The 23,898-nt window shown below is 40.3% G+C and overlaps 1 protein-coding gene across 1 annotated transcript in view; it reads left to right on the forward strand.

Annotated features, from left to right (window-relative positions):
- LOC311232985 (kin of IRRE-like protein 3) overlaps positions 1–23,898 on the forward strand; it is a gene marked incomplete at its 3' end in the record, with an annotated part of 534,465 nt that overhangs the window by 481,793 nt on the left and 28,774 nt on the right. Inside the window, exons 7-9 of the mRNA XM_084319831.1 lie at positions 9,257–9,405; positions 11,287–11,414; positions 14,048–14,174. Coding sequence (XP_084175957.1) covers positions 9,257–9,405; positions 11,287–11,414; positions 14,048–14,174 — 404 coding nt within the window. The remainder of the gene's footprint in view (positions 1–9,256; positions 9,406–11,286; positions 11,415–14,047; positions 14,175–23,898) is intronic.

The following is a 23,898-nucleotide window of genomic DNA, read 5'->3' on the forward strand; positions in this document are numbered from 1 at the left end:
TTCCAATGAAGGGCCACAGACTTCAGGCTGGATTCAGGATTGTCGGCAGTGTGATCTGGAACTGTATAGTACATAACATAAGACTGTATTTAGCTCTTCTCACCTTATTAAATAGCTACTGTAACATGGAAATAATCTTTTGAAAATTAAGTAACATAACATCACAAAAATGAACGTGACATGTCTTTAAGGGTGTTTGCAAGCCTTTACATTATGCTAATAACAGTAGTCATACCAGACCACCACTGATTAGAAAGCTGGGGAAGAGAATGACAGAAGGAGATTATTAATACCGTTTTAAATTTCAGTACACTGTAATGTACTTCCATTTTTCTTTAAAAATGGATTTTTTTATTCTTTGTTTTTGATCTTCTGAATAATACAGCTATTAGAAAGTATACTGTTTCATGCTGAACTTATGGAAGTTTAAGCCTGCTCACATTGTTTTTCCTACCTCTTCCTTAGATCCACATTAGACTGCAGACAGTATGAGTATGAGAAGAGGGAAGTGTTGGACACTGCTTTGGCCATGCAGGACCAGCGGATTCCTCACAACTCCCTCCTGTCCCAATCTCCTTGCACCCCTGCAGGACTCAGGATGCAAACCCTCTGCCACTGTGCCCTGAGCTCTCCTGGGTCACCGTGAGCAGCTACAGAGACAGAAGGGCCACCTGCACCTCCTCAGACCTCCTGAATGGGGGAGGAGGAGTAGGTTTAGGAGGGAGTGTGTCCTGTATGATAAGGTGGATTGGCCTTCTCTTGCAGAAAGGCGCAACAGATACTGGTATTTGTTTATTTTTAAAGCCCTTATTGGTAAGCAACCGTTTTACATCTCTTCACTGTCACACAGATTGGAATATTGGAACATATTCAATAAAATCTAATGACTGGGTGGTTCTTAGGGTCCCTCAAGTATGTTCTGATCTAGGGAAATTAACTTTTTCCTATGACACCTCATGGAATGTCCTCCAACTCCCTTCCCTTGGAATGTGTAAGCATATGATTTCTGACCATTGTGTGACTACCTGTAACTGATTTATTTATTTATTTTGTATTCATCTTTGGTGTTTCTGGGAATATTGCTGCTTGATTGTGTCACTGTTATATATGTGTATGCCGTTTCTGTAAACCTCAGGAACACACGATTTTAAATAAAGGTTGAAATGAAAATGAAACATTTTGACTGCTGGAAAACGGGCTGGGCAGCAGCGACCACCGCGGTGGCGACAGGTCCACCTTCATCTCCTCATCTCTGTACTCGTCTGACATCAGGCCGCTGCGAGGAGGAGTGGCCAGGTTACCAATGAGTTTGAACGAGATTGAAAAACAAGATTTTCATTGAGCTGAATCTTTAATATTCAGGCTCCTTGCTCCCCGCCTGGTCTGTATCTCTGTCTCTCCTCTCTGCCTCGCTGAGTGCTGAGCGCAGCAGTAACTGTGGACTGGGGCTGTCATATATGGGCACAAAACTCACTACAGGAGCTAATATCCACCATTATGAATGAAAGGATGTCTGTAATCTCGTCAATCATGACATTCTTTCGAAGAAATGAGTGCGTTCGTAATTGTGAAGTACCTCGCCCTTGCTCGCTTTCTCTCTCTCTCTCTTGCTCTCTGTTTTGGGATTGCTTGCGATTATGAGAAAGTGCGGTGCTTGGGATATAATCATTTATAATAATATAAAATATATAAAAAAGTTTGAATTGCTTCGAACTGATTCTGTTTGACTTCGTATTCGTTCTAACTTGATTTGGGGATAAAGTGACAGCCCTAATATAAAAATATAATAGCCCCACACGCTATTAGTGTTTCAGACAGGGGGTGTAGAGAAATGTCCCTGAATGTTACAATAGGTACAATGTTGTAAAAGCATGCTATTACTGTTCTGGTGGTACAAGATACAGTAGCCTAATAAAACACAAATTTACTGAATTTCTGTTGATATATATTCTCATATACATAGTATTCTCACAACATATATGCCATAGAATATGGTGCAATACCACAGCTTGTCGGCCAAGGTTGTCATTTAACGATAATCGCCTACTATTTGATTGCAGACACCTGTTGCGATCAATATTTATGCAATCGAATACTACTGTTCAAGTTCAAGTTTCAAGTTTGTTTATTATTTGTCACAACAAAATACAGAATACTTTATGACCCATGCAATCCGGATATGGCGTGAAACACAAAAAAAATATCCTAACCCTCAAAAATGGCATAATCACACTCCCATATTCAATAACAATGCACTCTTTTTTTTTTTTAACAATATATTTATTGGGTTTTAGTTTGCAAATTACAACATGTATATCAGCAGAGCAGTATTCAGCAAACATTTTCACCCCGTTCTCCCTCCCCTAACCCCACCCCACAAAATAATAATTAACTTCAAAAACAGGTTCACATAGGAAGGATACAGATTTAAATAAAAAATAAACATAAATAAATAATAATACAACCAAAATGTTTTACACATTAAGTAAAGGGTGTTTCTTGTCGTTTTTACACAATGATAAGAGTTGTCCCACAGTACTCCCCCTAATCCCGTTCTTGTTGAAGCAAGTTCCCAACATTCGTATTATGCTTTAAGAAGTACACAAATGGTCCCCAGGCATTATCAAAAATGTTTTGTTTACGTCTAACAATATACACCATCTTTTCCATTGACATATTTGAAGCCATTTCTTTAATCCACATACCAATTCTTGGTCCATCAACATTTTTCCAATTAAGAGCTATTACACGTTTTGCTTGTAATATGCACATATCTATAAATCTAAACTCTTTGCGTTGTAGATGTGGGGTGGTAGGATATAAACCAAGAATAAAAAGCTTGGGATTCAATGGCAACTTCTTTGATAAGATTTGATCGATCAGATCAATAACATCTTGCCAGAAGGTTTTCACTTTCACACATTCCCATATGCAGTGGAACAGTGTCCCCCTTTCCTCACTACACTTAATACAAGTATCTGGAATATTATCATTAAACTTATGCAATTTAACAGGAGTTATATATGTACGCATCAGCCATTTATATTGTATAAGTTTTAGGTTGCTACTGACTGTCTGACTCTGTGCCTCTTTACATGCCACGCTCCATTCTTCTAAAGATATTTCCTCCTCTATGTCTTCGTTCCATTGATTCAGTTTTGATTCAGATGATTCATCTGAACCAGATACAAATAAGTCGTATAGCATTGAAATTATACCTTTACCATAACAGTGTCTAGTGACTGCTACCTCTAAGATGGAAATGTTCGGTATATCCAATGAATGGTTCTGAGATGATATAAAACTCCTTAGCTGAAGATATTTAAAAAAGTGATGTTTCGGAATATCATATTTTGTAGATATTTCCGCAAAGGACATGAATACTTCATCCTCCTCCCTGTATACGTCTTGCACTTTCCTTAACCCCTTTTCAGCCCATACTTTAAATCCACTATCGTTTTGCCCTGATTTAAAATTGGCATTGCCCCAAATAGGACTGAACCTGGATCGGGACGAATTTATATTAAAATATTTGAGTGCGTCAAACCACACATCTATCATGTTTAAAATAATGGGGTTGTCTGTATTTTTCTTCAGATATTTACGGTCTCCAAAATACAAATACAGGTGCAAGGGTAAGCTCGGTTTAACAGAGCAGGATTCTGAATGGATCCAAGCAGGGGGATTCTCCGATGAGAAGTAAAACATGATCGTCCGCAGTTGTGCTGCCCAGTAATACCATTGGATATTTGGGCATTTCAGGCCTCCTCGGTCATATGGTAGGTAAAGTAGAGATAGACGTAATCTGGGGCGTTTATTTTGCCATATAAAGTTGGTAAACAGTTTCTTGATTCTTGTGAACAAAGACGAGGGGGAACAATGCACTCTTAATGGAAAAACGTCCTATAAGATTCCCTATATGGGAAGAGCAAGGCATACACTCATTAGGGGATATTTTTAATAACCAGGGTTTTTGTAGTTATGGAGAAATATGCACAAAGTTTAACCTCACCGAGTCCACATGGCTTTTTTACATACAGTTACACCTATGTTTGAGGTCTCACGGTGTTCCATTAGACATACCAGTTGAACACCACAGATACCACAAATTCTTCTATGAAAGAGAAACATTGAGAGGTTTTGTATCAGGTTTTTATTATCAATTACTAACGTCCTCGTATGAAACCCTCCAACTAGACTCTGTCTGGAGGAGGGATATACCAGACCTGGAAAGTGACTTTGATTGGCAAGAAGCATGGGCAAATGTCCGTCTTACATCAAGGAACCCGGACCATCAACAAATCAATCTTAACTATATTCACAGGACATACTTGACTCCTATAAGACTGAACAGAATGGGCCTTAAACAAGACTCAAAATGCTCCCAATGTACAAATGGAGACGAAGGGACATTTATGCACATGTATTGGGACTGCCCACCAGTTAAGGCATTCTGGAAAGATGTGACCCATCAATTATCAAAACTCGTATCTTGGAATATACCAGTACACCCCTCTGTATTACTATTGAATGATGTTTTTGAGTTTGCAGTAAATCCACAGCTAAAGAGATTGGTTTTATCGGGTATCACAGTAGCTAAAAAAACTGATCGCATCACGCTGGTTTCAACCGGAAAAAATGTGCCGGAAGGTTTGGTCTCTTACATATCTCGATGTGATTTATCAAGAAATATCTACAGCAAGAATTCTGGGTCTCAACGAATCCAAAATGTCAATGTGGTTAGAAGTGGTGGAGAGAATAAAAGCTAGCTTATAATGGTAGTGTCTGGTTAGGAGTGAGGGATAATGGAGGTACTATCCAAGGAGGGGTCCAGGAGGGGGGGGTTCGAGCTGGAGCATATGTGTGTAGGGTTTTAGAAAATAGGTATTAGGGGTATATCCTGTATAAGGCATTTGTATAATTGGTAATTTCGTTGGATATACACTGTATACGGTAAAATATTATTATAGACTTTTTTTTGTTTTCTGTTTCTGTACTTGCATGTCATTTTAGCCACCTTGACTGTTAGTTTCATTATGCATTGTGTGTTGAGTACTGACTTTTAATAATTTTTGTTTTGCAATAATAAAAAAAAATAAAAAAAAAAACTTTATGATGAAATGCTTGTTTCTGTATTATAGCAACCATTGTTTTGCACATAGCAACTGCTGTCACATCCAATATGGAGGGAAAATGGGCATTCCAAACATTCTGTGAGGCCAGAAACTCCAAGTCAGAAGATATTCCACCAAGACATACTGGCCGCTATGAAAACCAGAGACAAAAAATGCTCTGAACTTCATAAAAGTCAGACAAAGCTTTCCAAAAGCTCAAACAGTGAACTCCAAGCCCACGTGGTTGAACAAAAAATTCAAAGAAACAGACTAAGAAATGACGTAAACACCATGATCAAAACCGAAAAAAATATTCATCAATGACAAAACTGAGGAAAACAAAAACAAACATAAACATAAAGACGGACAACACGCTCATCACAGACAAGCTGGATGTAGCCAATTACTTAATCATCTTCTTCACAAACATAGCCACAACACTGGTAAACAAACTACCCTCCCACTCAGGGCATTATGGGGTAGAACACATAGTAGCATACTACAAAAACCTAGGGGTCCGCAAAGACGACTTCAAACTAGAAATGGTAACAACCGATGAGGTACTCAAAAAACTGAGCGCCATCCAACCTAACAAGGCCACTGGCCATGACAACATCCCCTCCAAATTCCTCAGAGACTCAGCAGCCGCCATCACCCCAGTCATCACACACATAATAAACCTCTCCATAAAACAGGGACACGTCCCCAAGGACTTCAAAATTGCGAGAGTGACCCCTCTGCACAAAAAGGGCAGCAAATTAGACCCAGGCAATTACCGCCCTGTTTCTATTCTTACCTCCATCTCGAAAGTCATGGAGAAAATAGTCTACGAACAGGTCGAAAAGTACCTGGCGGAAAAAAATATCTAATCTACGAATTCCAATCTGGCTTCAGAACATCCCACTCCACTGACACATTTGAACGACCACATCAAACAAAGATTTAAGATTTGTTTATTAAGGACAATGCAAATAATTTTTTTTGTATTTTATTTTTTTATTATTTTTTAAACAAACACATAAACAAACATGACAACACACGATAAGATATACAAGCATTAGTTGACAGTGCACATCCAATGAAATCACCATTTAGTTAATTATCTCATACAGGATATACCCTTAATACCTGTTATCTAAAAACCTACACACATATGCTCTAGCTCGTACCCCCCCCCCCCCCCCCCCCCTCCCGGACCCCCCATTGGATAATCCATCCATTATCCCTTGCTCCTAACCAGACACTACCATTATATGCTAGCTTTTATTTTCTCCACCACTTCTAACCACAATGTCATTTTGGATTCATTGAGACCCAAAATTCTTGCTGTAGATATTTCTTGATAGATCACATCGAGATATGTAATAATCCAGACCTTTCGGCAAATTCTTTTCGGTTGGAACCATCGTGATGCTATCAGCTTTTTAGCCACTGTGATACCCGATAAAACCAATCTCTTTAGCTGTGGATGTACTGCACACTCAAAAACATCATTCAGCAGTAATACAGAGGGGTGTACAGGTATATTCCAAGTTAAGAGATTTGATAATTGCTGGGTCACCTCTTTCCAGAATATCTCAACTGGTGGGCAGTCCCAGTACATGTGCATAAATGTCCCCTCGTACATAAGGAGCATTTGGAGTCTTGTTTAAGACCCATTCTGTTCAGTCTTATAGGAGTCAAGTATGTCCTATGAATATAGTTAAGATTGATTTGTTGATGGTCCGGGTTCCTTGATGCAAGTCGAACATTTGCCCAGGCTTCTTGCCAATCAAAATCTTTTTCTAGGTCTGGTATATCCCTCCTCCAAACAGAGTCTAGGTGGAGGGTTTCATACGAAGCCGTTAGTAATTGATGATAAAAATCTGATACAAAACCTCTCGATGTCTCTCTTTCATAGAAAAATGTGTGGTATCTGTGGTGTGCAATTGGTATCTTTAATGGAACACTGTGAGTCTTCAAACATAACAACAATTGGTCTCACTTTTTTACGGTTTCACCCCGTAAAAACGCTGTTTCCGTATAAACGAAAGGCACATCCGAATTTTTTTTTTTGCGGATTCACCTGCGTTTAGAGCGTTTCCGTCTAAACGGGGCCTAACAACAGCAAAAGATTGGTCAGGTTTCGGCTGTCCTAACTTTGATGGGAAGTTCGTTCCACCATTGTGGATTGAGGACAGAGAATAGGTGGCTTCTCTTTGATGACCCTCCCGGAGCTCGGATAGGGGTGGGTCTGAGGTGGCCAAAGGATGTAGAGCGGAGGCGTCTTGAGGGTGTGTAGTTAGAGACCATTGACCGGAGGTAGGTGGGAGCCGTTCCCTTCGCTGCGCGATATGCCAGGTCGAGGACCTTGAAACGTCTCCTCTGCCCAGCTTTTAGATAGATCGACTGTTGATGATGATCAGGTGTAGACTAACCACGTTGAATAGAATCATGTATGATGATCAGGTGTAGACTAACCATGTTGAATAGAGTCATGTATGAAGATCAGGTGTAGACTAACCATGTTGAATATAGAGTCATGTATGATGATCAGGTGTAGACTAACCATGTTGAATAGAATCAAGAATCAAGAGGTTTATTTGTCACATACAGTTCATACCAGGGCATACAGTGAAATGCGGGTGGTCATGCCCGCATTGATTGTGCAAAATACAATAATAAAATAGAATAAAATAGGCATAGAAAAAATTAAATAGTCATAGAATAGAGTCATGTATGATGATCAGGTGTAGACTAACCATGTTGAATAGACCATGATGCTCAGGTGTAGACTAACCATGTTGAATAGAGTCATGTATGATGATCAGGTGTAGACTAACCATGTTAAATAGAGTTATGTATGATGCTCAGGTGTAGACTAGCCATGTTGAATAGAGTCATGTAGGATATTTTGAGTTTCCTTTGGTAATTCAATAGTATTACAGTGGTTCACACTACTGAGGGCCCTTGGCCAAAATGTTATTAATCATCAGCTCATTTGCATGGACATTTTTCAACAGTTATATCAATAGTCTGCTACATTTCTTTGGATTTAATTGAATTTCCTTTAACTATATCCCAGAAACGACAGCATAGGGATGTTATGGATTCACCCCGATGCCTCCGCTGCAGATCCTGGGTGCGAACGCCATAACTTGAGTAGTTTTATTCAATTATTTTTCAAATTCGCTCTGTACATTCATGATCCCTTGAGGAAGAACCCTATTGATTCGGTGATCCCATGACCTTTGCTCTTGCGTTACCAGCAGGCTAAACTCTCAATATTCAAATGAGTGTACCTCCTGACCTGTGTACAGTACAGTCACAAAAATGCCAGGGGATGTGGCTCCTCGTGGAGAATACATTTGCCGTAGGAACCTATGATGTTGAATAAGAGGAAATAAAACTTTTTTACCCTACACTTTCGCCTGTTTATTATTCTCACAAAAACCCGCTGTGTGGCATCTAGGGACCGGTGTCAGTTTCACCAGCTCAAAAAGTCATTGAGGATTCAGGCCCTCTCAGGGATACACCCACTGTCAGCATAATGTTTAACTTTTATCTATCTATATTCACATATTTTTTATTATTATTATCTTTTTTAATGTTTTATCTGTCTTTCAGTTCAAATTCAAAGTACTATAGAATTTGTCTTTATATAAATGTATAATTGTGAACTGACACAAGTCCTGCACAGAACACAAATAATCATAAAACATATTTTCAGAATGCAGATTGCATGTGAAACACAAAACAACAAAAAAAGATTTTAATGTAGTATGTCTCACGGTAGCTCTGACACTTTGAGCTGCAATTTCTGTATGAAAGGTACTATACAAATAAAGTTATTATGTGTTTGTGTGTGTGTCCATAGGGGGGGTGGGGATATGGTGGATTCAGGCAAGCCATATAAATTTGTGCGTGCGTGTGTGTGTGTGTGTGTGTGTGTGTGTGTGTGTGTGTGTGTGTGTGCGTGTGTGTGCGTGTGTGTGCGTGTGTGTGCGTGTGTGTGCGTGTGTGTGTGTGTGTGTGTGTGTGTGTGTGTGTGTGTGTGTGTGTGTGTGTGTGTGTGTGTGTGTGTGTGTGTGTGTGCGTGTGTGTGCGTGTGTGCATGCGTGTGCGTGTGTGTGTGTGTGTGTGTGTGTTGACCCGTGTTCCAGGTGGGCCAAGGGTGGCGCTGTGATCCGGGAGGTGACGGGGGAGACCTACGAGGTCATCGCTGACCACACCTTCTTCACGGAGCCCGTGTCCTGCGAGGTCACCAACGCCCTCGGCAACACCAACATCAGCAGGAACGTGGACGTCTACTGTGAGCGCGCTGCACGGACTCACACCTCGGCACTTCGACACTGAACATCCGTACTGATATGGGATAGAATCTGATCTGCATATATGATATGATAGGAAGTGTCGGTGTGCCATATCAACATTAAGGTTAACATTAAGTTGAACAGATACAATGTGCATAGTAACAGTTGTAATAAAATAATTTCTCATATAATTATATATGAGCACTATACAAGCCATCCTTATGAAATGTTTGCTTCCCATACATGGACACGGCACATTTTGATGGATTCAGCCTTGTCTGCCTCATCCTTGAAAGCTTTCTTCTCTCAATGCTCAACATTCAGCAAACAACATTTTCAAGACATAAAGTAGACATATCATGGTCCTTCTGAAACACAAAACCTCACTCTTCTGTCCAAGACGGCTGGAATGACCGTTGTCTACTGAGCCGCTCCACCAGCATTAACCTTCCCCGACCAACATTATGTGAAGACCTGCCACTACTCTGCCTCTGTTTGGCTTTGACCCTGATATTCTTTTTATATATCAATGGAACTACAATAAATAACAAGCCTCACAACTGCCAAAATGGCTGCTAAAGAGGTCATTTGGCAACATTTCCAAAAATGTCCTCTCTTGCACACTTATTATTAGTGTGCCATTGGTTAAGCTACTGCGTGCCTAAGGTTGCCGACCCCCTGATATAGATATAGATATAGTTTCACCTTGATAACATAGCACAGCATAGCATAGCATTCTAGCATGTTATTTCCTGTCGGTTGTTATTAGCACCGAATTACAGTATTATAGCTGTGATGTTATTTGTAATTACATCACTTGACTCGTATTATTCGGAAAATACAATTTAAAAGAAAAGAAAAAAAAAAGGGGGGGGGACATATTTTTGTAGCATGTTGTAATATGAGAGTAATGATCAACATTCACTGTTTTTTTGTTTGGTTTGTTTGTTTTCAAATTCACTCATAGACTTCAATGGAGCATTAATGAACGCTCAAGGTTGTATGTATTAGTCCAGACCTTCACAAGCCATTTGTTCCTCCCTAACTACCGGAGGACACACTGGAAGTGGAATACTGCAATACCATCCATTAACAGTCCTGCGGGAACTCTGTTTGCAAGGCCACCCTACAGTAAAATATAGCACACGTCACAGACAACAGTACGCAACATAAACAGTTCAGTCCTCAGTGCAGTCGCTCTTTATGTGCCGACGTCGCACATACATTTAGCTATCTAACATGATAGCTAGCTAGCGGCCTTTCCCATGAACTTTTGAAAGTTGATGAGCCATATAATATCTGTGAAAGAGCCATAAATAGCTCCGGAGCCATGGGTCCCTTACTGTCTGTCGTAGTCAATATAACAGCTGTGATAATGGACTGTACAGTACAGTACTCACCTGCTGCTTGTCTATTGCAATTGATGATAGTAATAATACCTTCTTTACTGTGAATATGGGCGCAATTGCTGATGCATTTAAGTACGAGGCGCAACCAAGTGCCGTTGGACTCACAGAAGTCAACGTCGTAGTCCCTTTAGTGTTCCAAGTTCAAGTTTCAAGTTTGTTTATTATTTGTCACAATAAAATACATACACTTTACAGTGAAATGCTTGGTTCTGTATGAGCCCCTGCGAGTGTGCTTCATACAGTAAAAAGTAAGTAAAAGAGGAATATATAATATACAATATACAATACAAGTACAACCTAAATACAATCTAAGTACAGTGAGTAAACGTTTGTAAACAGTGAGGTACAAATGCAGACAATGAGGTACAAAACGTTAAGTTAAGGCGCAAATGCAAATCCGTTGTTGAGACTAAACTGTAACGTCATTGAAGATGCCACAGGAACGTGATTCCCTTGGTGTCTTTTTCTTAGTCGGGCCCCGGATGGCAGCCGAGCCTCAGTCTCTACAGGTGGACCAGGGGTCTGACGCCGTCTTCAACTGTGCCTGGACAGGAAACCCCTCCCTGACCATCGTGTGGATGAAACGCAATTCAGGAGTGGTACGTATAAACAGGGTTGAGAAGCGACAGATTACATCTAACAGGATAACAGTAATCTACAGTAAGTACAAAGAAATGTATGCTTTGGTGCTTGACACTATCGACAACCGTCACTCTAAAGAAATGGCATATTCTTGACAGAAAAACATGATATTGTTATGTCGCAGACACTGTCACGTTAGAATTAGAAGTTAAACTGGAATACATTTTCTGTATTGCTTTATATTCTGCGCATTTCCGAGGCAAAGTAATCCAAAAGTACTGTAAATTAAAGTAATGAGATTACATTCCCAGGTTGGTGTAATCCAATGTATTATGTTACTGTTTACAATTTAAAATAATCGGTAATGTGTAATGGTTTGAATTTTTAACTAAACCTTCCCAAACCCGTGTATCAGTGACAGACATAATGACCTAAATTCTTCACCTGGAGAGATATTCCATTGATATTGGAAGATATAAATTACACAGACCAGCTGCACCTGTGTCAATTAGCTCACCCCTACCGCTGCTCGAACCAGACGCCTCCTCCCACAGTGACCATATCTATAGCGCATCAATACAGCCCCCTTGAGAAAACTGAGCTTCATTCATACAAAGCTATTCTCTGAATTGCTGTCTTAGCACTGGGGGCGGGCTATGAAAATCAATACAGTGTAATATTGCTTTAGTTTCCCCATGATATTTTATTGATGCCAAGGATCAATACTTTTTTCCAGGCTGTTAATGAACAGCCACATGGAGATGGTTCTAATCAACATTATTGAAACGGTCACAAAACCTGCCACACAAACACTCTCATTGCCTTTGTATGTAGAATGATTGGTATCGTTTGGTATGCTAAGGAAATGCCAATTATCTTGTCCACTTTAAACACTTGCTGAAGACCTACCTCTTCACCCAGGCCTATGGTCTCCTGAGCATCCTATTAATTCTGTTTGTTCTATTTAGTTTTGTTCAGTTTTTTGTTCTGTTCTATTTGCTCTGTTCTGTTTTTGTATTTTGTTTCTTAGTTTAGGTCAACATTATCCTCCCCCCTCCCCCTTTTTATTATAAATTCAAGCCATTATTATTATTATTATTAAGGAGAGGCTAGGGATTCGCGAAAACCTGAGCAGATGTACTGTAGGCGAACAACTAAAATACTGCCAGAGATGGTAAGCACCAGCTCAAGCTCGGTATTGTGATCCAGTGGGTAGTGTTCTACATGAAGACAGCTGGAGCAGAACAGTGAGGCTGAAGTGGCAGCGTATGTTTTGTATGAGTTTGGATTTGTAACGACACCCACAACCATTTTACTCAGCAAGTGAGGGATTCATAGTCGGGGCTCGCATTATGTCACACGCATGTGTTGGCAGCTCCAGAAGCAGGTGCCAGATCCACCGATTGAGGCCCAAAGTGTGATCCATCTCATAACTAATAAAGGAGCTTTAATCTCATCATATGATGGTACCCTATATCTAGTTTGTTTATTTGTTTATTTTATGGATCCCCATTAGTCTACACCCATGGGTGAAAGACTATTCTTCCTGGGGTCCGAACACATAACTTAAAACATTACAGTACATTACATTACACTAATAAAAAAAAACAATACATACATAAGAAACACTTTAGCCTAAGTACATTCTCAATGTCTTTAAAATCTCACAAAAAAACACACACAAAGGCTCCAGCCACAAATACAATACTAACTAAACTAACAATACTAACTAAATAAATCAGTAACTCAACTGTATTTCATTATTCATAACAGCATTTTTCAACTTTTTCTTAAAAGTACATTTGTTGCTGATCATCATTATCTTCACAGGTATACAATTCCAGTTTACAGCAGCTCTATACATTACGATTCTGTACATTAGTGGTGGTAGTAGTAGTAGTAGTAGTAGTAGTAGTAGTAGTAGTAGTAGTAGTAGTAGTAGTAGTAGTAGTAGTAGTAGTAGTAGTAGTAGTAGTAGTAGTAGTAGTAGTAGTAGTAGTAGTAGTAGTAGTAGTAGTAGTAGTAGTAGGGTAATCAAACAACATCCACAGTTCCTGAGGTAATTCTTTATAGTTAAGTCTATTGTTTGCTAATACAATACGGCTTCATGAACTGCTGAGCCGGCCATTTTAATACAGCAGGGTCAGCCGTCCCACCATGATTATCGGTACAATTCCTTTTCTCAACTACTATGTTAGCCACATGAGGTTGCACACACACAATTATCTAATCGCTGCAAAGCTATATATCTCTATCATATAGCATCAATGTCTCAATCAATCATTTGTTCTGCCCTTTACAGATTAAATACGTTTATACTTCTTCCTACACTTTCGGACATGTTAAGTGAATAGTGTTTATTTATTTCTGTTTAAACATGTTTATGTATTTTCATTTTTTTTTTTTTTTTATTATTCAATTCAATACCCTGAAGAATAACGTTTGCTACTTTCATCCTGCAACTACAGTATGAGGCCATAGTGTGCCTATACTGAGTGCTGTGCAGCTTAACAAGCAGGACATGTGTCCATTTGGTCACCGCTGGATGGATTTCAACTGGAACAAGGGTCTCGTCCCTTAGTCCATCACAGGCATCTATTGGGCCGATCCCTGATCTGACCTTTCAATCCACTTCCCTTCAACCCCTTAGGTGCTTAGCAATAAGAACATTCTGACACTGAGGGCAGTGAAGCAGGAGGATGCCGGGAAGTACGTGTGTCGGGCCGTGGTCCCCAGAGTCGGCGCCGGGGAAAAGGAGGTGTCGCTCACGGTGAATGGTAAGCAGATCGGCACGTCTCAGTCTCACACATTGGAATGTGAATGGTGCATCGTTGTCCACACTGCACTCTAGATCTGGCCATTCCAACCAAAGTCTCCTCATTTGGACCACAGATGAACAAGTTGTGTTTTTCTAGAGCACGCCAGTTGGCTACTGCAGCTCAACCCAATATACTGTAGCAACTACGCAAAAGTGAACGAGCATTTTGGTCAGATAGATACAATGCAATAGGTTGGATATGACTGGAATGATCCTTTAATCAGAGGAAGACGTATTTTGGAATAGTGAATGCTGGAATGCTGTCTGGTGGTAAGCACTCGCCTACCACCGCAGAGATCCGGGTTCCCGAGCTGTGCCACCAGCTTGGTCAGTCATCCCTACAGACACAATTGGCAGTGTTTGCAGGTGGGAAGCCAGTATGGGGTCCTGGTCGTTGCAACAGTGACTACTACTGCCTGTTCAGTGGGGAAGTGGGGATCTTGGCGAGATAACGTGAACCTCTAAGTGAAACTCCTGGCAGTCTACTCCCACCCCAGACCGAGAGTAGGGCAGCGCAATGACCAGGAGGGAATTGGCATAATGACAAAATTTGAGGATGGAAGAAAAAAGGAGAAAAGAAAAAAGGATTGGGAATGAAGTTTCATTATTTGGAGAACATGTACATGGTGTTAGGCTAATTGTAATATAAAATGTATGCGTGTTAGATTTGTTGTTGTTCTCTTCTGTTGAAAAATGAAAAATTAGACTTGTGAATTAAGAAGTTTGATTAGGAAGACAAAGACATTTTTAAAAGGAGACATAAATACTGTATAATTGGCAACATAACAACATATAAAAACTACAATGCATTTCTTCTACTTAGAATCGAGAATCAAGAGGTTTGTCACATAGATACCAGGGCATACAGTGAAATGCGGGTCGTCATGCCCACATTGATTGTGCAAAATGCAATAATAAAATAGGCATAGAAAAAAATATTAAATAGGTAAGACACAAGATATGCATGATAAAAAAAGACATGCTAAGTTCTTGAGAAACACTACTATACAATATACAATTTACAATTGTAACTATTTTTTTTATTTTTTTTGAAACTTTATTTTTTAGCGTTTATCGCTTTTCTGGTCAAGCATGACCGACAGATACAGGGTGAAACGGGATATAGAGCAGGGTAAGACATTCTGGCAAATGACGGCGGGTCCGGGAATCAAACTCGGAGTCCACCAGATCCGTGACGCAGCACGGTTTTCCCCGACGCAGAAATAGCGCCGAGATATGCGGTGAGCTACTGGAGCTCCCCTACAATTGTAACTCTTAATGTATCTAAACTATACTATACATCTCCTTCCTTTAAAGTGACTTTCCATTTTTTAAAAGTGACATTTTGTTTAAAGCATGAGTGTTTTGTGTGTGTGTGTGCGTGCGTGCGTGCGTGCGTGCGTGCGTGCGTGCGTGTCTGTGTGTGTGTGTGCTCATGTGTACTTGTGAGTGGAGAGTTCAGTGTTCAGTGTTCTGATGGCCTGGGGGAAGAAGCTGAGCCGGAGTCTCTCTGTTCTTGCAGCGTGTGACCTTAGGCGCTTGCCTGACCACAGCAGCTTGAACAGGCTGTTGTTAGGGTGGTGGGGGTCTTTCATTATTCTGCAGGCTCTGGATTTGCACCTCCTGTTATATAAGTCCTGCAGGGGTGGTAGTGCAATACCCATAGTATGCTCTGCTGAGCGCACCACTCTCTGGAGTGCCTTCCTGTCCTGTGCCGTGCTCTTTCCAAACCAGGCAGTGATGTTTCCAGTCAGGATGCTCTCTACAGCCCCGGAATAGAAGTGGTGGAGTATCTTCAAGTTCAAGTTTCTTCAAGTTTCTTTAATAGTTGTCATACAGAAGTACAGAATACTTTCATACAAAATGCTTCTTACTGTTACGCTCCAGAGACTGTGCTAGACAAGATAGTATCAAATAACATAGTATAGCATGTAATTTAGAAGAAGAAAATGAGGTCACAGTGTTCGGTATAGACATATGTACAATGTTCTGAGTTACCATATAATATACAATACTATGCAGTGTACTAATGTACAGTACTATATAGTGCAAAGCAGAAATGGGATGAGGTACAATTTAGGTACAATTTACAGTAAGGTGTACGAGTTGTAGTGCAATCCTTCATCAATAAATATAAAGTGTGGGGAGTGGGTGCTACAGTGTGTTTGTTTAAAGTGGGTGTGTGCTATAAAGTGTGTGGAGTGGGTGCTACAGTGTGTTTGTTTAAAGTGAGTGTGTGCGTGTGGATGTGTGTGCTATGTGCGTTTGGTGGTTGTTGTTGTGTAGTGTTCATTGTTCGTTTGTATCTTCCCCAATACTCTGAACTTCCTTAGCTGTCTCAGGTGATAGAGGCGCTGTTTCGCCTTTTTCACCACCGAATCTATGTGTGTTGACCATGTCAGGTCCTCTGTGATGTGGACTCCCAGGTACTTGAAACTGCTCACCCTGTCCACGATAGCCCCGTTTATCCACAGTGGAATTTGTGTCCCCTGCTGTATTCTCCTAAAATCCACAATCAGCTCTTTGGTTTTACCAATGTTCAGGAGTAGGCTGTTATCCCGGCACCAGTGTGCCAGTTCATCAACCTCCTCCTGATAGGCCTTCTCGTCATTGTTAGAGATCAGCCCCACCACCACCGTGTCGTCCGCAAACTTCACTATGGAGTTGGAGCTGAACCTGGCCACACAGTCATGTGTGTACAGTGAATACAGCAGGGGGCTCAGAACGCAGCCCTGGGGGGACCCGATACTCAGGGTGATTTTGCTGGAGGTATGACCCCCCACCCTGACCGCCTGGGGCCTGTCACTTAGAAAGTCCAGGATCCAGGCGCTCATGGTGGAGCTCAGACCCAGATCGATCAGCTTGTCAACCAGTCTGGTGGGGACTATGGTGTTGAAAGCTGAACTATAGTCAATGAACAGAAATCTCACATAGCCCCCCTTCTGACCGTCAAGGTGAGATAGTGTGTTGTGTAGTACTTGGGAGACCGCATCGTCAGTGGACCTGTTTGTCCTATATGCAAACTGCAGTGGGTCCATGTTCAGTGGTGCAGTCGTGGTCACACGCGGTTACACACCGTGTTACCAGATCACTGAGGCAGAAGTACGCGCGATCGCGCACGGATGTGTACTCGCGTGTACGCGCACACAAAAATGCGCTGTATCCATTCGTTGTGACTAAGTACCCGGCCACCGTTTTACATAACAAAAAGCGCAGGGAGACTAAGTGTCTGGGTGTTGGCTATCTGAATGCATCTCCCCCTTCATTCTGTGTGACACAGGCAGTGGAGGTGAATACTAATGTGGCTCGGAATTCGTGATGGGGTCTACCTGCTTATGATATTGAATCAAGCGTCTGTGCTGCGCGTCAGCTTTCCACGCGCACATTCACACAAATAGAGAGCAAGAAGAGCTTGTATGATAGAAAGATTGCACTTGCGTATATGCGCTTGTGTGTGTGTGTGTGTGTGCGTGTGTGTGTGCGTGCGTGTGTGTGTATAAATCAGTTCTGTGCGCATGCACGTACCCGCGCGCGCGTGCACGTGGCGTGTTACCAGTTCCCATATTACGACTGCACCACTGTCCATGTTACTAGGGAGAGAGGCACAGATGTGGTCCTTGACCAGCCTCTCAAAGCATGTCATGACCACAGAGGTGAGTGCCACCGGTCTGTAGTCATTAAGGCCTGCTGGAGAGGAGTTTTTCGGTACAGGGATTATAGTGGACATTTTGAAGCAGGCAGGGACCACAGACTCAGCCAGGGATAGATTGAATATGGATGTAAATACTGGGGCCAACTGATTTGCACAGGGCTTTAGTATTTGTCCTGTTATCCCATCTGGGCCTGCAGCTTTCCGAGTATATGTACTCCCATGAACGCTAATCTCACGCTGTGTTCCGTCAATGAGAGAGTGTGTGTCCCCCCCGCGGATGAACCCCCCCCTCCCCGCGGTAGCTGGCGTGCCAGTGACGCCGTTAGCCAGTGAGCAGTAAAACCGTGCATAAAAGAAGTTGAGTTCAAACGCGAGAGAGGCATCGGCACTCACTATTGAGGGGGGGCTGACTTTATAATCAGTTATCGTTTGTACTCCCCACCATAAGCCTCTTGTGTCGTTCTGTGCCATATGTGTCTCCATCTTGTTCGCATATCGCCGTTTAGCAGCCCGCACCTCTTTGCGTACTTCCCGATGCTCGGCCCGAGTTGTAAGCAGCGGTACGAGCATTCAGGGCAACTCGGATGGAATTGTCCACCCACGGTTTCTGGTTTGGGAAAACCTGCACCTTCTTTGTGTGGACAATGTTGTCAGCTAACGTTGCTATAAAGCTAACAACAACATCAGCGTATTCACTGACGTCACTGCAGCCCGACCGGAGCAAGTATGGTCCATCCAGCCAACATTATTATATTATAGCTCGTATCGGGCAACAATGGAAAAAAAGAAAGGAAAAGGGTTTAAACAAGTCACAGACCCATTCTGTTGCTTTGCATAATTCATCGTTGTAATGAACGTTACTTTTTCCTGGAAGTGTAATGCACAATTTGCTCAGGGACCACATTGATCTGTTTACTACTGTACATTGGTAGACAGATGGAGCGTGTTGCCTTTTGAAGTACATTTTGTATTAACTACATGTCTTTGATTTTCATGATAATACAATATGATATTTAAAACTGGAAATGTGTTTGCGAGTTGTATTTAATGATTTGAGTATACAATGGGAACCTATGGCTTCCTGGTTGAGAGATCGGAGAGATCGGTTTGATTGATTGAATGATTGAACACTTTATTAACAGATTGCAGAATGGGTACAATACAGTACAGCTCAATACAAAAACTGCTAAGAGGATGAAGACCAGAAAAATACTTTTGGCTTGTTTGCATAAGGGTCCTCCATTGTCAATTCATCAAAACATTTAGAGACATACACATATACAGTACTATGTAAGAGAGAGAGAACATCATAAAAATAAATGGGTGGAGTGGGGGAGTGGCAGGGGTGTAAAAAGTACCCAGAAATTATACTTAAGTGAAAGTATGGGTACCGTCTCAAAATATGACTCAAGTAAAAGTCAAAGTATCTTTTCTAAAAACACACTTGAGTAAAAGTAAAAAAGTACTTATTTTAAATGTACTTAAGTACTAAAAAGTAAAAGTATTTTTTTTTAAGGGATAGACCAGGGGTCTAACTCATTCCATCGTGGCCAAGTTTAGATTTTAACTATACAGTACATTGCACCAGGTGAGTTAGTTGAAGAGGTGAGCCAATTAGTGAAATCATCAGCTGGTGTTTAGGCAAGGCTGGAATGAAAGAACAGAGGACACTTTTCTTTGCATAAAAATTATTTAATGCACTTCTCCATTGAAGATAAACTAACATGGACGGCATTCACATCACAGCCTGAATAATATCACAATATTAACCATAGCATACTGGATTATCCTGAATAATATCACAATATTAAAGACAGAATACTGGAGTACCCTGAATAATATCACAATATTAACCACAGCATAATGCGGATTTGACTGTCTATTCTTCTGATAGCAGGTGTTTAATCAAAGATCCCCGCTTTCTAGTGTTGCACAAGGACCAATCAACATGGGTATGGGCGGGTTCATTTTCCATTGATGGGGATTTGATTGGCTGTTTACCTGCGGTCGCAGGATTAATAACGTTAACATTCGTTAGGCCAGATAAACATTTAAAATATACTAATTAAAATGGTTGGACCTGTGAGATTTGTACTTTGTACTTTGTAGGTCTGCATTTTAAATGTAAGGAGTAAAAAGTATGTTTTTTTTTTTAAATGTAATGGAGTAAAAGTAAAAAGTATACAAACCTAATAATACTCGAGTAAAGTACAAATCCCCCAAAACAGTACTTAAGTATTGTAACGAAGTACAATTACTCAAGTACTTTACACCCCTGGGGAGTGGGGAGGGGGATTGGTGATGCAGCCTTTGTCAACAGTGCCCCAAAACTATTAAACAAACTGCCCAAAAACACCATGGAAGCCAACTCGCTAAATATCTTTGTATATATGAAATATCTGAGCAAATATCTCTTTGCTCAGGCATTTAAATGAAACATCAGGGAGACTTGATATATTGACACAAATTTTATTTTGCCTGCACTATTCTTATCCTGCCTACTTGTATGCACTTCCTGTTAAATGCATGTGTCAGTTATATGCACATTTTATCTTACTACCTCTTATGCACTGTAATTTAGAACTGAACACCATTTCCGCTGTGTTAAGAGTGATGCACTGCTCTATTGTTAAGTTAAGAGCAATGCACTGCTCTGTTGTTCTATAAGGTCATTTAGAAGTGAACTTTGTAAACAAACTCAAAGTGTTATGAGCGATGCTCTGTTGTTCTATAAAGTAATTTAGAACTGAACTTTGTAATGAAACCGAAAGTGTTATGAACGATGCACTGCTCTGTTGTTCTATAAAGTCATTTAGAACTGAACTTTGTAAAGAAACTCAACGTATTAAGAGCGATGCACTGCTCTGTTGTTTATAAAGTGTTAAGAGCATTGCGCTGCTCTGTTAGGCCGCCTAGACTCATTACATCAACACTAATTATTGTATTGTAAATGAGGGCTATTTAATTTAATTTAACAATTGTATTGCACTGCAGTACAGCATAATTTTACTATCTAATAATTGTTTTACTCAGTCTATTCTATTTTATCATTTTTATTACTGCCTATTTTATAACAAAAACATCAGGGAAGCCAACTCGCTAAATATCTTCAAAAGACAGCTTAAAACCTAATCTCTTTGCTCAGGCATTTAAATGAAACATCAGGGAGACTTGATATCTTGACACAAATAGTACTTTGCCTGCACTATTCTTATCCTGCCTACTTTTATGCACTTCCTGTCAAATTGATGTGTCAGTTATGCAAATTGTATCTTACTACCTCTTATGCACTGTAATTTTGAACTGAACACCATTTCCGCTGCGTTAAGAACGATGCACTGCTCTATTGTTAAGTTAAGAGCGATGCACTGCTCTGTTGTTCTATAAGGTCATTTAGAACTGAACTTTCTAAAGAAACTCAAAGTGTTAAGAGCGATGCGCTGCTCTGTTAGGCTGCCTAGACTCATTACATCAACACTGATTATTGTATTGTAAATGAGGGCAGTACTGCATCATTTTACTATCTATTCTATTTGACTAACTATTTTATTGTACTTTTTTACTGTCTATTCTATTTTATAATTTTGTATTACTGCCCATTTTAAAACGGAATCAAACCGATCAGATCCTAACGTGAAAAACGTTGCCTTACCTTGCTGCTATCTTTTTTTATGCTGGTTTTATATGTCTGTAACCAATGATGTTTTATGTCTGCACTTTATGCTAATGTAATGTCTGTCTTTTCTTTACTTCTGTCTGTGAAGCGCTTTGAGCTGCTATACAAATAACGTTTATTATTATTATTATATTATTATTGTAGGTTTGGGTCTATTTGTAGGCTATGTTGACAGTAAGAAAAAAGATCCTTTAGTGTATGTACTTGTTTTAGCAATTAAGACTTAGATAAGATGGCCCTGCACACAAACCTGTGTTTGGTTGTTTGAAAGAGAGTAGGACAAACGTAATTAAAGGTTAACCTTTATCGTAGCCGTGTGGAAGCTGGAAACAGTGAAATGAGAAGCTATTGCAACCTTGTTGAATGAATAATATAATCGATACATATTAGAAAATGACACACTGACAGTTATTAAATGATAACACTTAGCAAGGTCAACAATCAATACTGCCTGAAAGATGCTGCTGTCTCAACAATGTGACTGGTAATGGAGTAAACCTATAGGCCGACTGATACAGACCAGCCTTCCAGGAGGACAGACAGGCGCATGGGAAGTGTGTCCCCAGAGTCCATTCCCTTTCGAGCAATGTAGATGGCTAGCCACTAAGATTTCATAATAGCATTTATTTTTCCAATAAGAACTGTCTGAGAAAATAATGTCCATGTCAATAATAATTAAGGTAATCAAAGTGGTGGTATTGATTTCCTTCACGTTCATTGGTCAAACCATGAAAACAACCTCCAATGAAATATGCTGTGTATATGCTGTATATACAGTACATATACATATTATACAGTATACACATCCATCTGTATATACCTGCATATAATCCTTTTTACATACCTGTAGTTACTATATTTATATCTGTACATATTCCTTACCCACTCTTACAAGTTATACCGCTGGCCAGTATGACTTACTGCCATAGGGTCTTGCCTGTATCACTGTACATCACACTACTATAACACTGTGCATACATCTGATTAGCATTACTACTCAGTAGTACTCATTTATATACTCCAGTACTTCTGTACATTGTATATTGCTACTGCACTTTACTATTACATTTGAATGAGGCACCATGGTTAGTTGCCAAAAAAAATGTACTGTAGTTGCGCTGTATAATGACAATGAATGTGAATCTAATCTAATCTAATATCACATAAAGACAACACAATCTGAAACCATTTCCACATTGTCCTCTTCTATACCTGAGGTACACATTTTCTATTTTCTATCTCTCTTTCCTCCCTTTCCCTCCTATAACATCTCTCTCTTGTGTTTCCTTCCACATCCTCTAGCAGTTCGCAAGGCCCACGTTCATAGTCTGAGCCAAGATAAAGTCATCTAATTATAGTCTTAATTTGCACTTCTCACTCCCATGTCAAATCATGCAGGTCAAACTGCATACCTGTGAGAATATAATTCTGCCTTGGCCCAGATGCACTTATTGTATATAACCCTCCCTAGAACCAAATCCTTGAAAAACTGTTCAGATACAATACATGACCAATGACTTTGCTGTGTGTCTGTGTTTCAAAATCTGGGTCAGGACCCACAGGTGGTCTTCAAAATATTTGGGTGGAATCTGTTTCAGAATTGAGTAGCTATGTTAACTCCTAAATCCTAACAATGTACAGCATGCTAGGTAGAATAAAACACATACTGTAGGTTAGTAGGAGGCAAACATTGGGGCCATTTTGTTTGATTAGCCTAAACAGTGAAATTCATTATGGCTTGTGAGGAGAAAATAAATAATAAAAATAAGAAGAAAAAGAAAATGGCCATCGGCAGGATCCAATTCCAATGCAATAGCTACCCGGCCCCAAAAATAGGAGGAAGATAATTATAGGCAGTTCTGCCTAAAAATACTTCACCCAGTCTCTCCTTCTCTCTCTCTCTTCTTTCTCTACTGATATCTATTTTGCTTCTGTAAACAGTGACACTGTAGAGTTCAGCTGAATAGGAATAAAGGAAATGTTTCCTCATGGTCAGCAGTTCTGAAATTTGTGAGCGCTCCTTGAGTGGTGAGGCCGCCATTGTATGTAGTAGTGCGGGAAGCAAAGGTCAGACTGTTTCAAATGCTCTCAATCTCATTTAACAGCTGAGAGGGAGAAAGCAACTGGGCAGATAGGGGCTGGAGGACGGCAACGACTGGCCTTCATTTCTCAAACCTCTTATCTGCTCTCTTCCCTCTCTCCTCTCTTTTTTTCTTCAGACTTCTATCCACGATGAAACCCACTGTTCCTTCTTGTGCAAAAAAAACACCCATCCCAATGATAAAAGCTAATTAAAAATCACCAAATGAATAATCGGTTGTCTCAGGTCTTCTTCTAAGTGATTTGAGTATACCT

The sequence above is a fragment of the Notolepis coatsorum genome (assembly GCF_963971535.1).
Source record: "Notolepis coatsorum genome assembly, chromosome: 8".
In the NCBI taxonomy this organism is placed as follows: Eukaryota; Metazoa; Chordata; class Actinopteri; order Aulopiformes; family Paralepididae; genus Notolepis; species Notolepis coatsorum.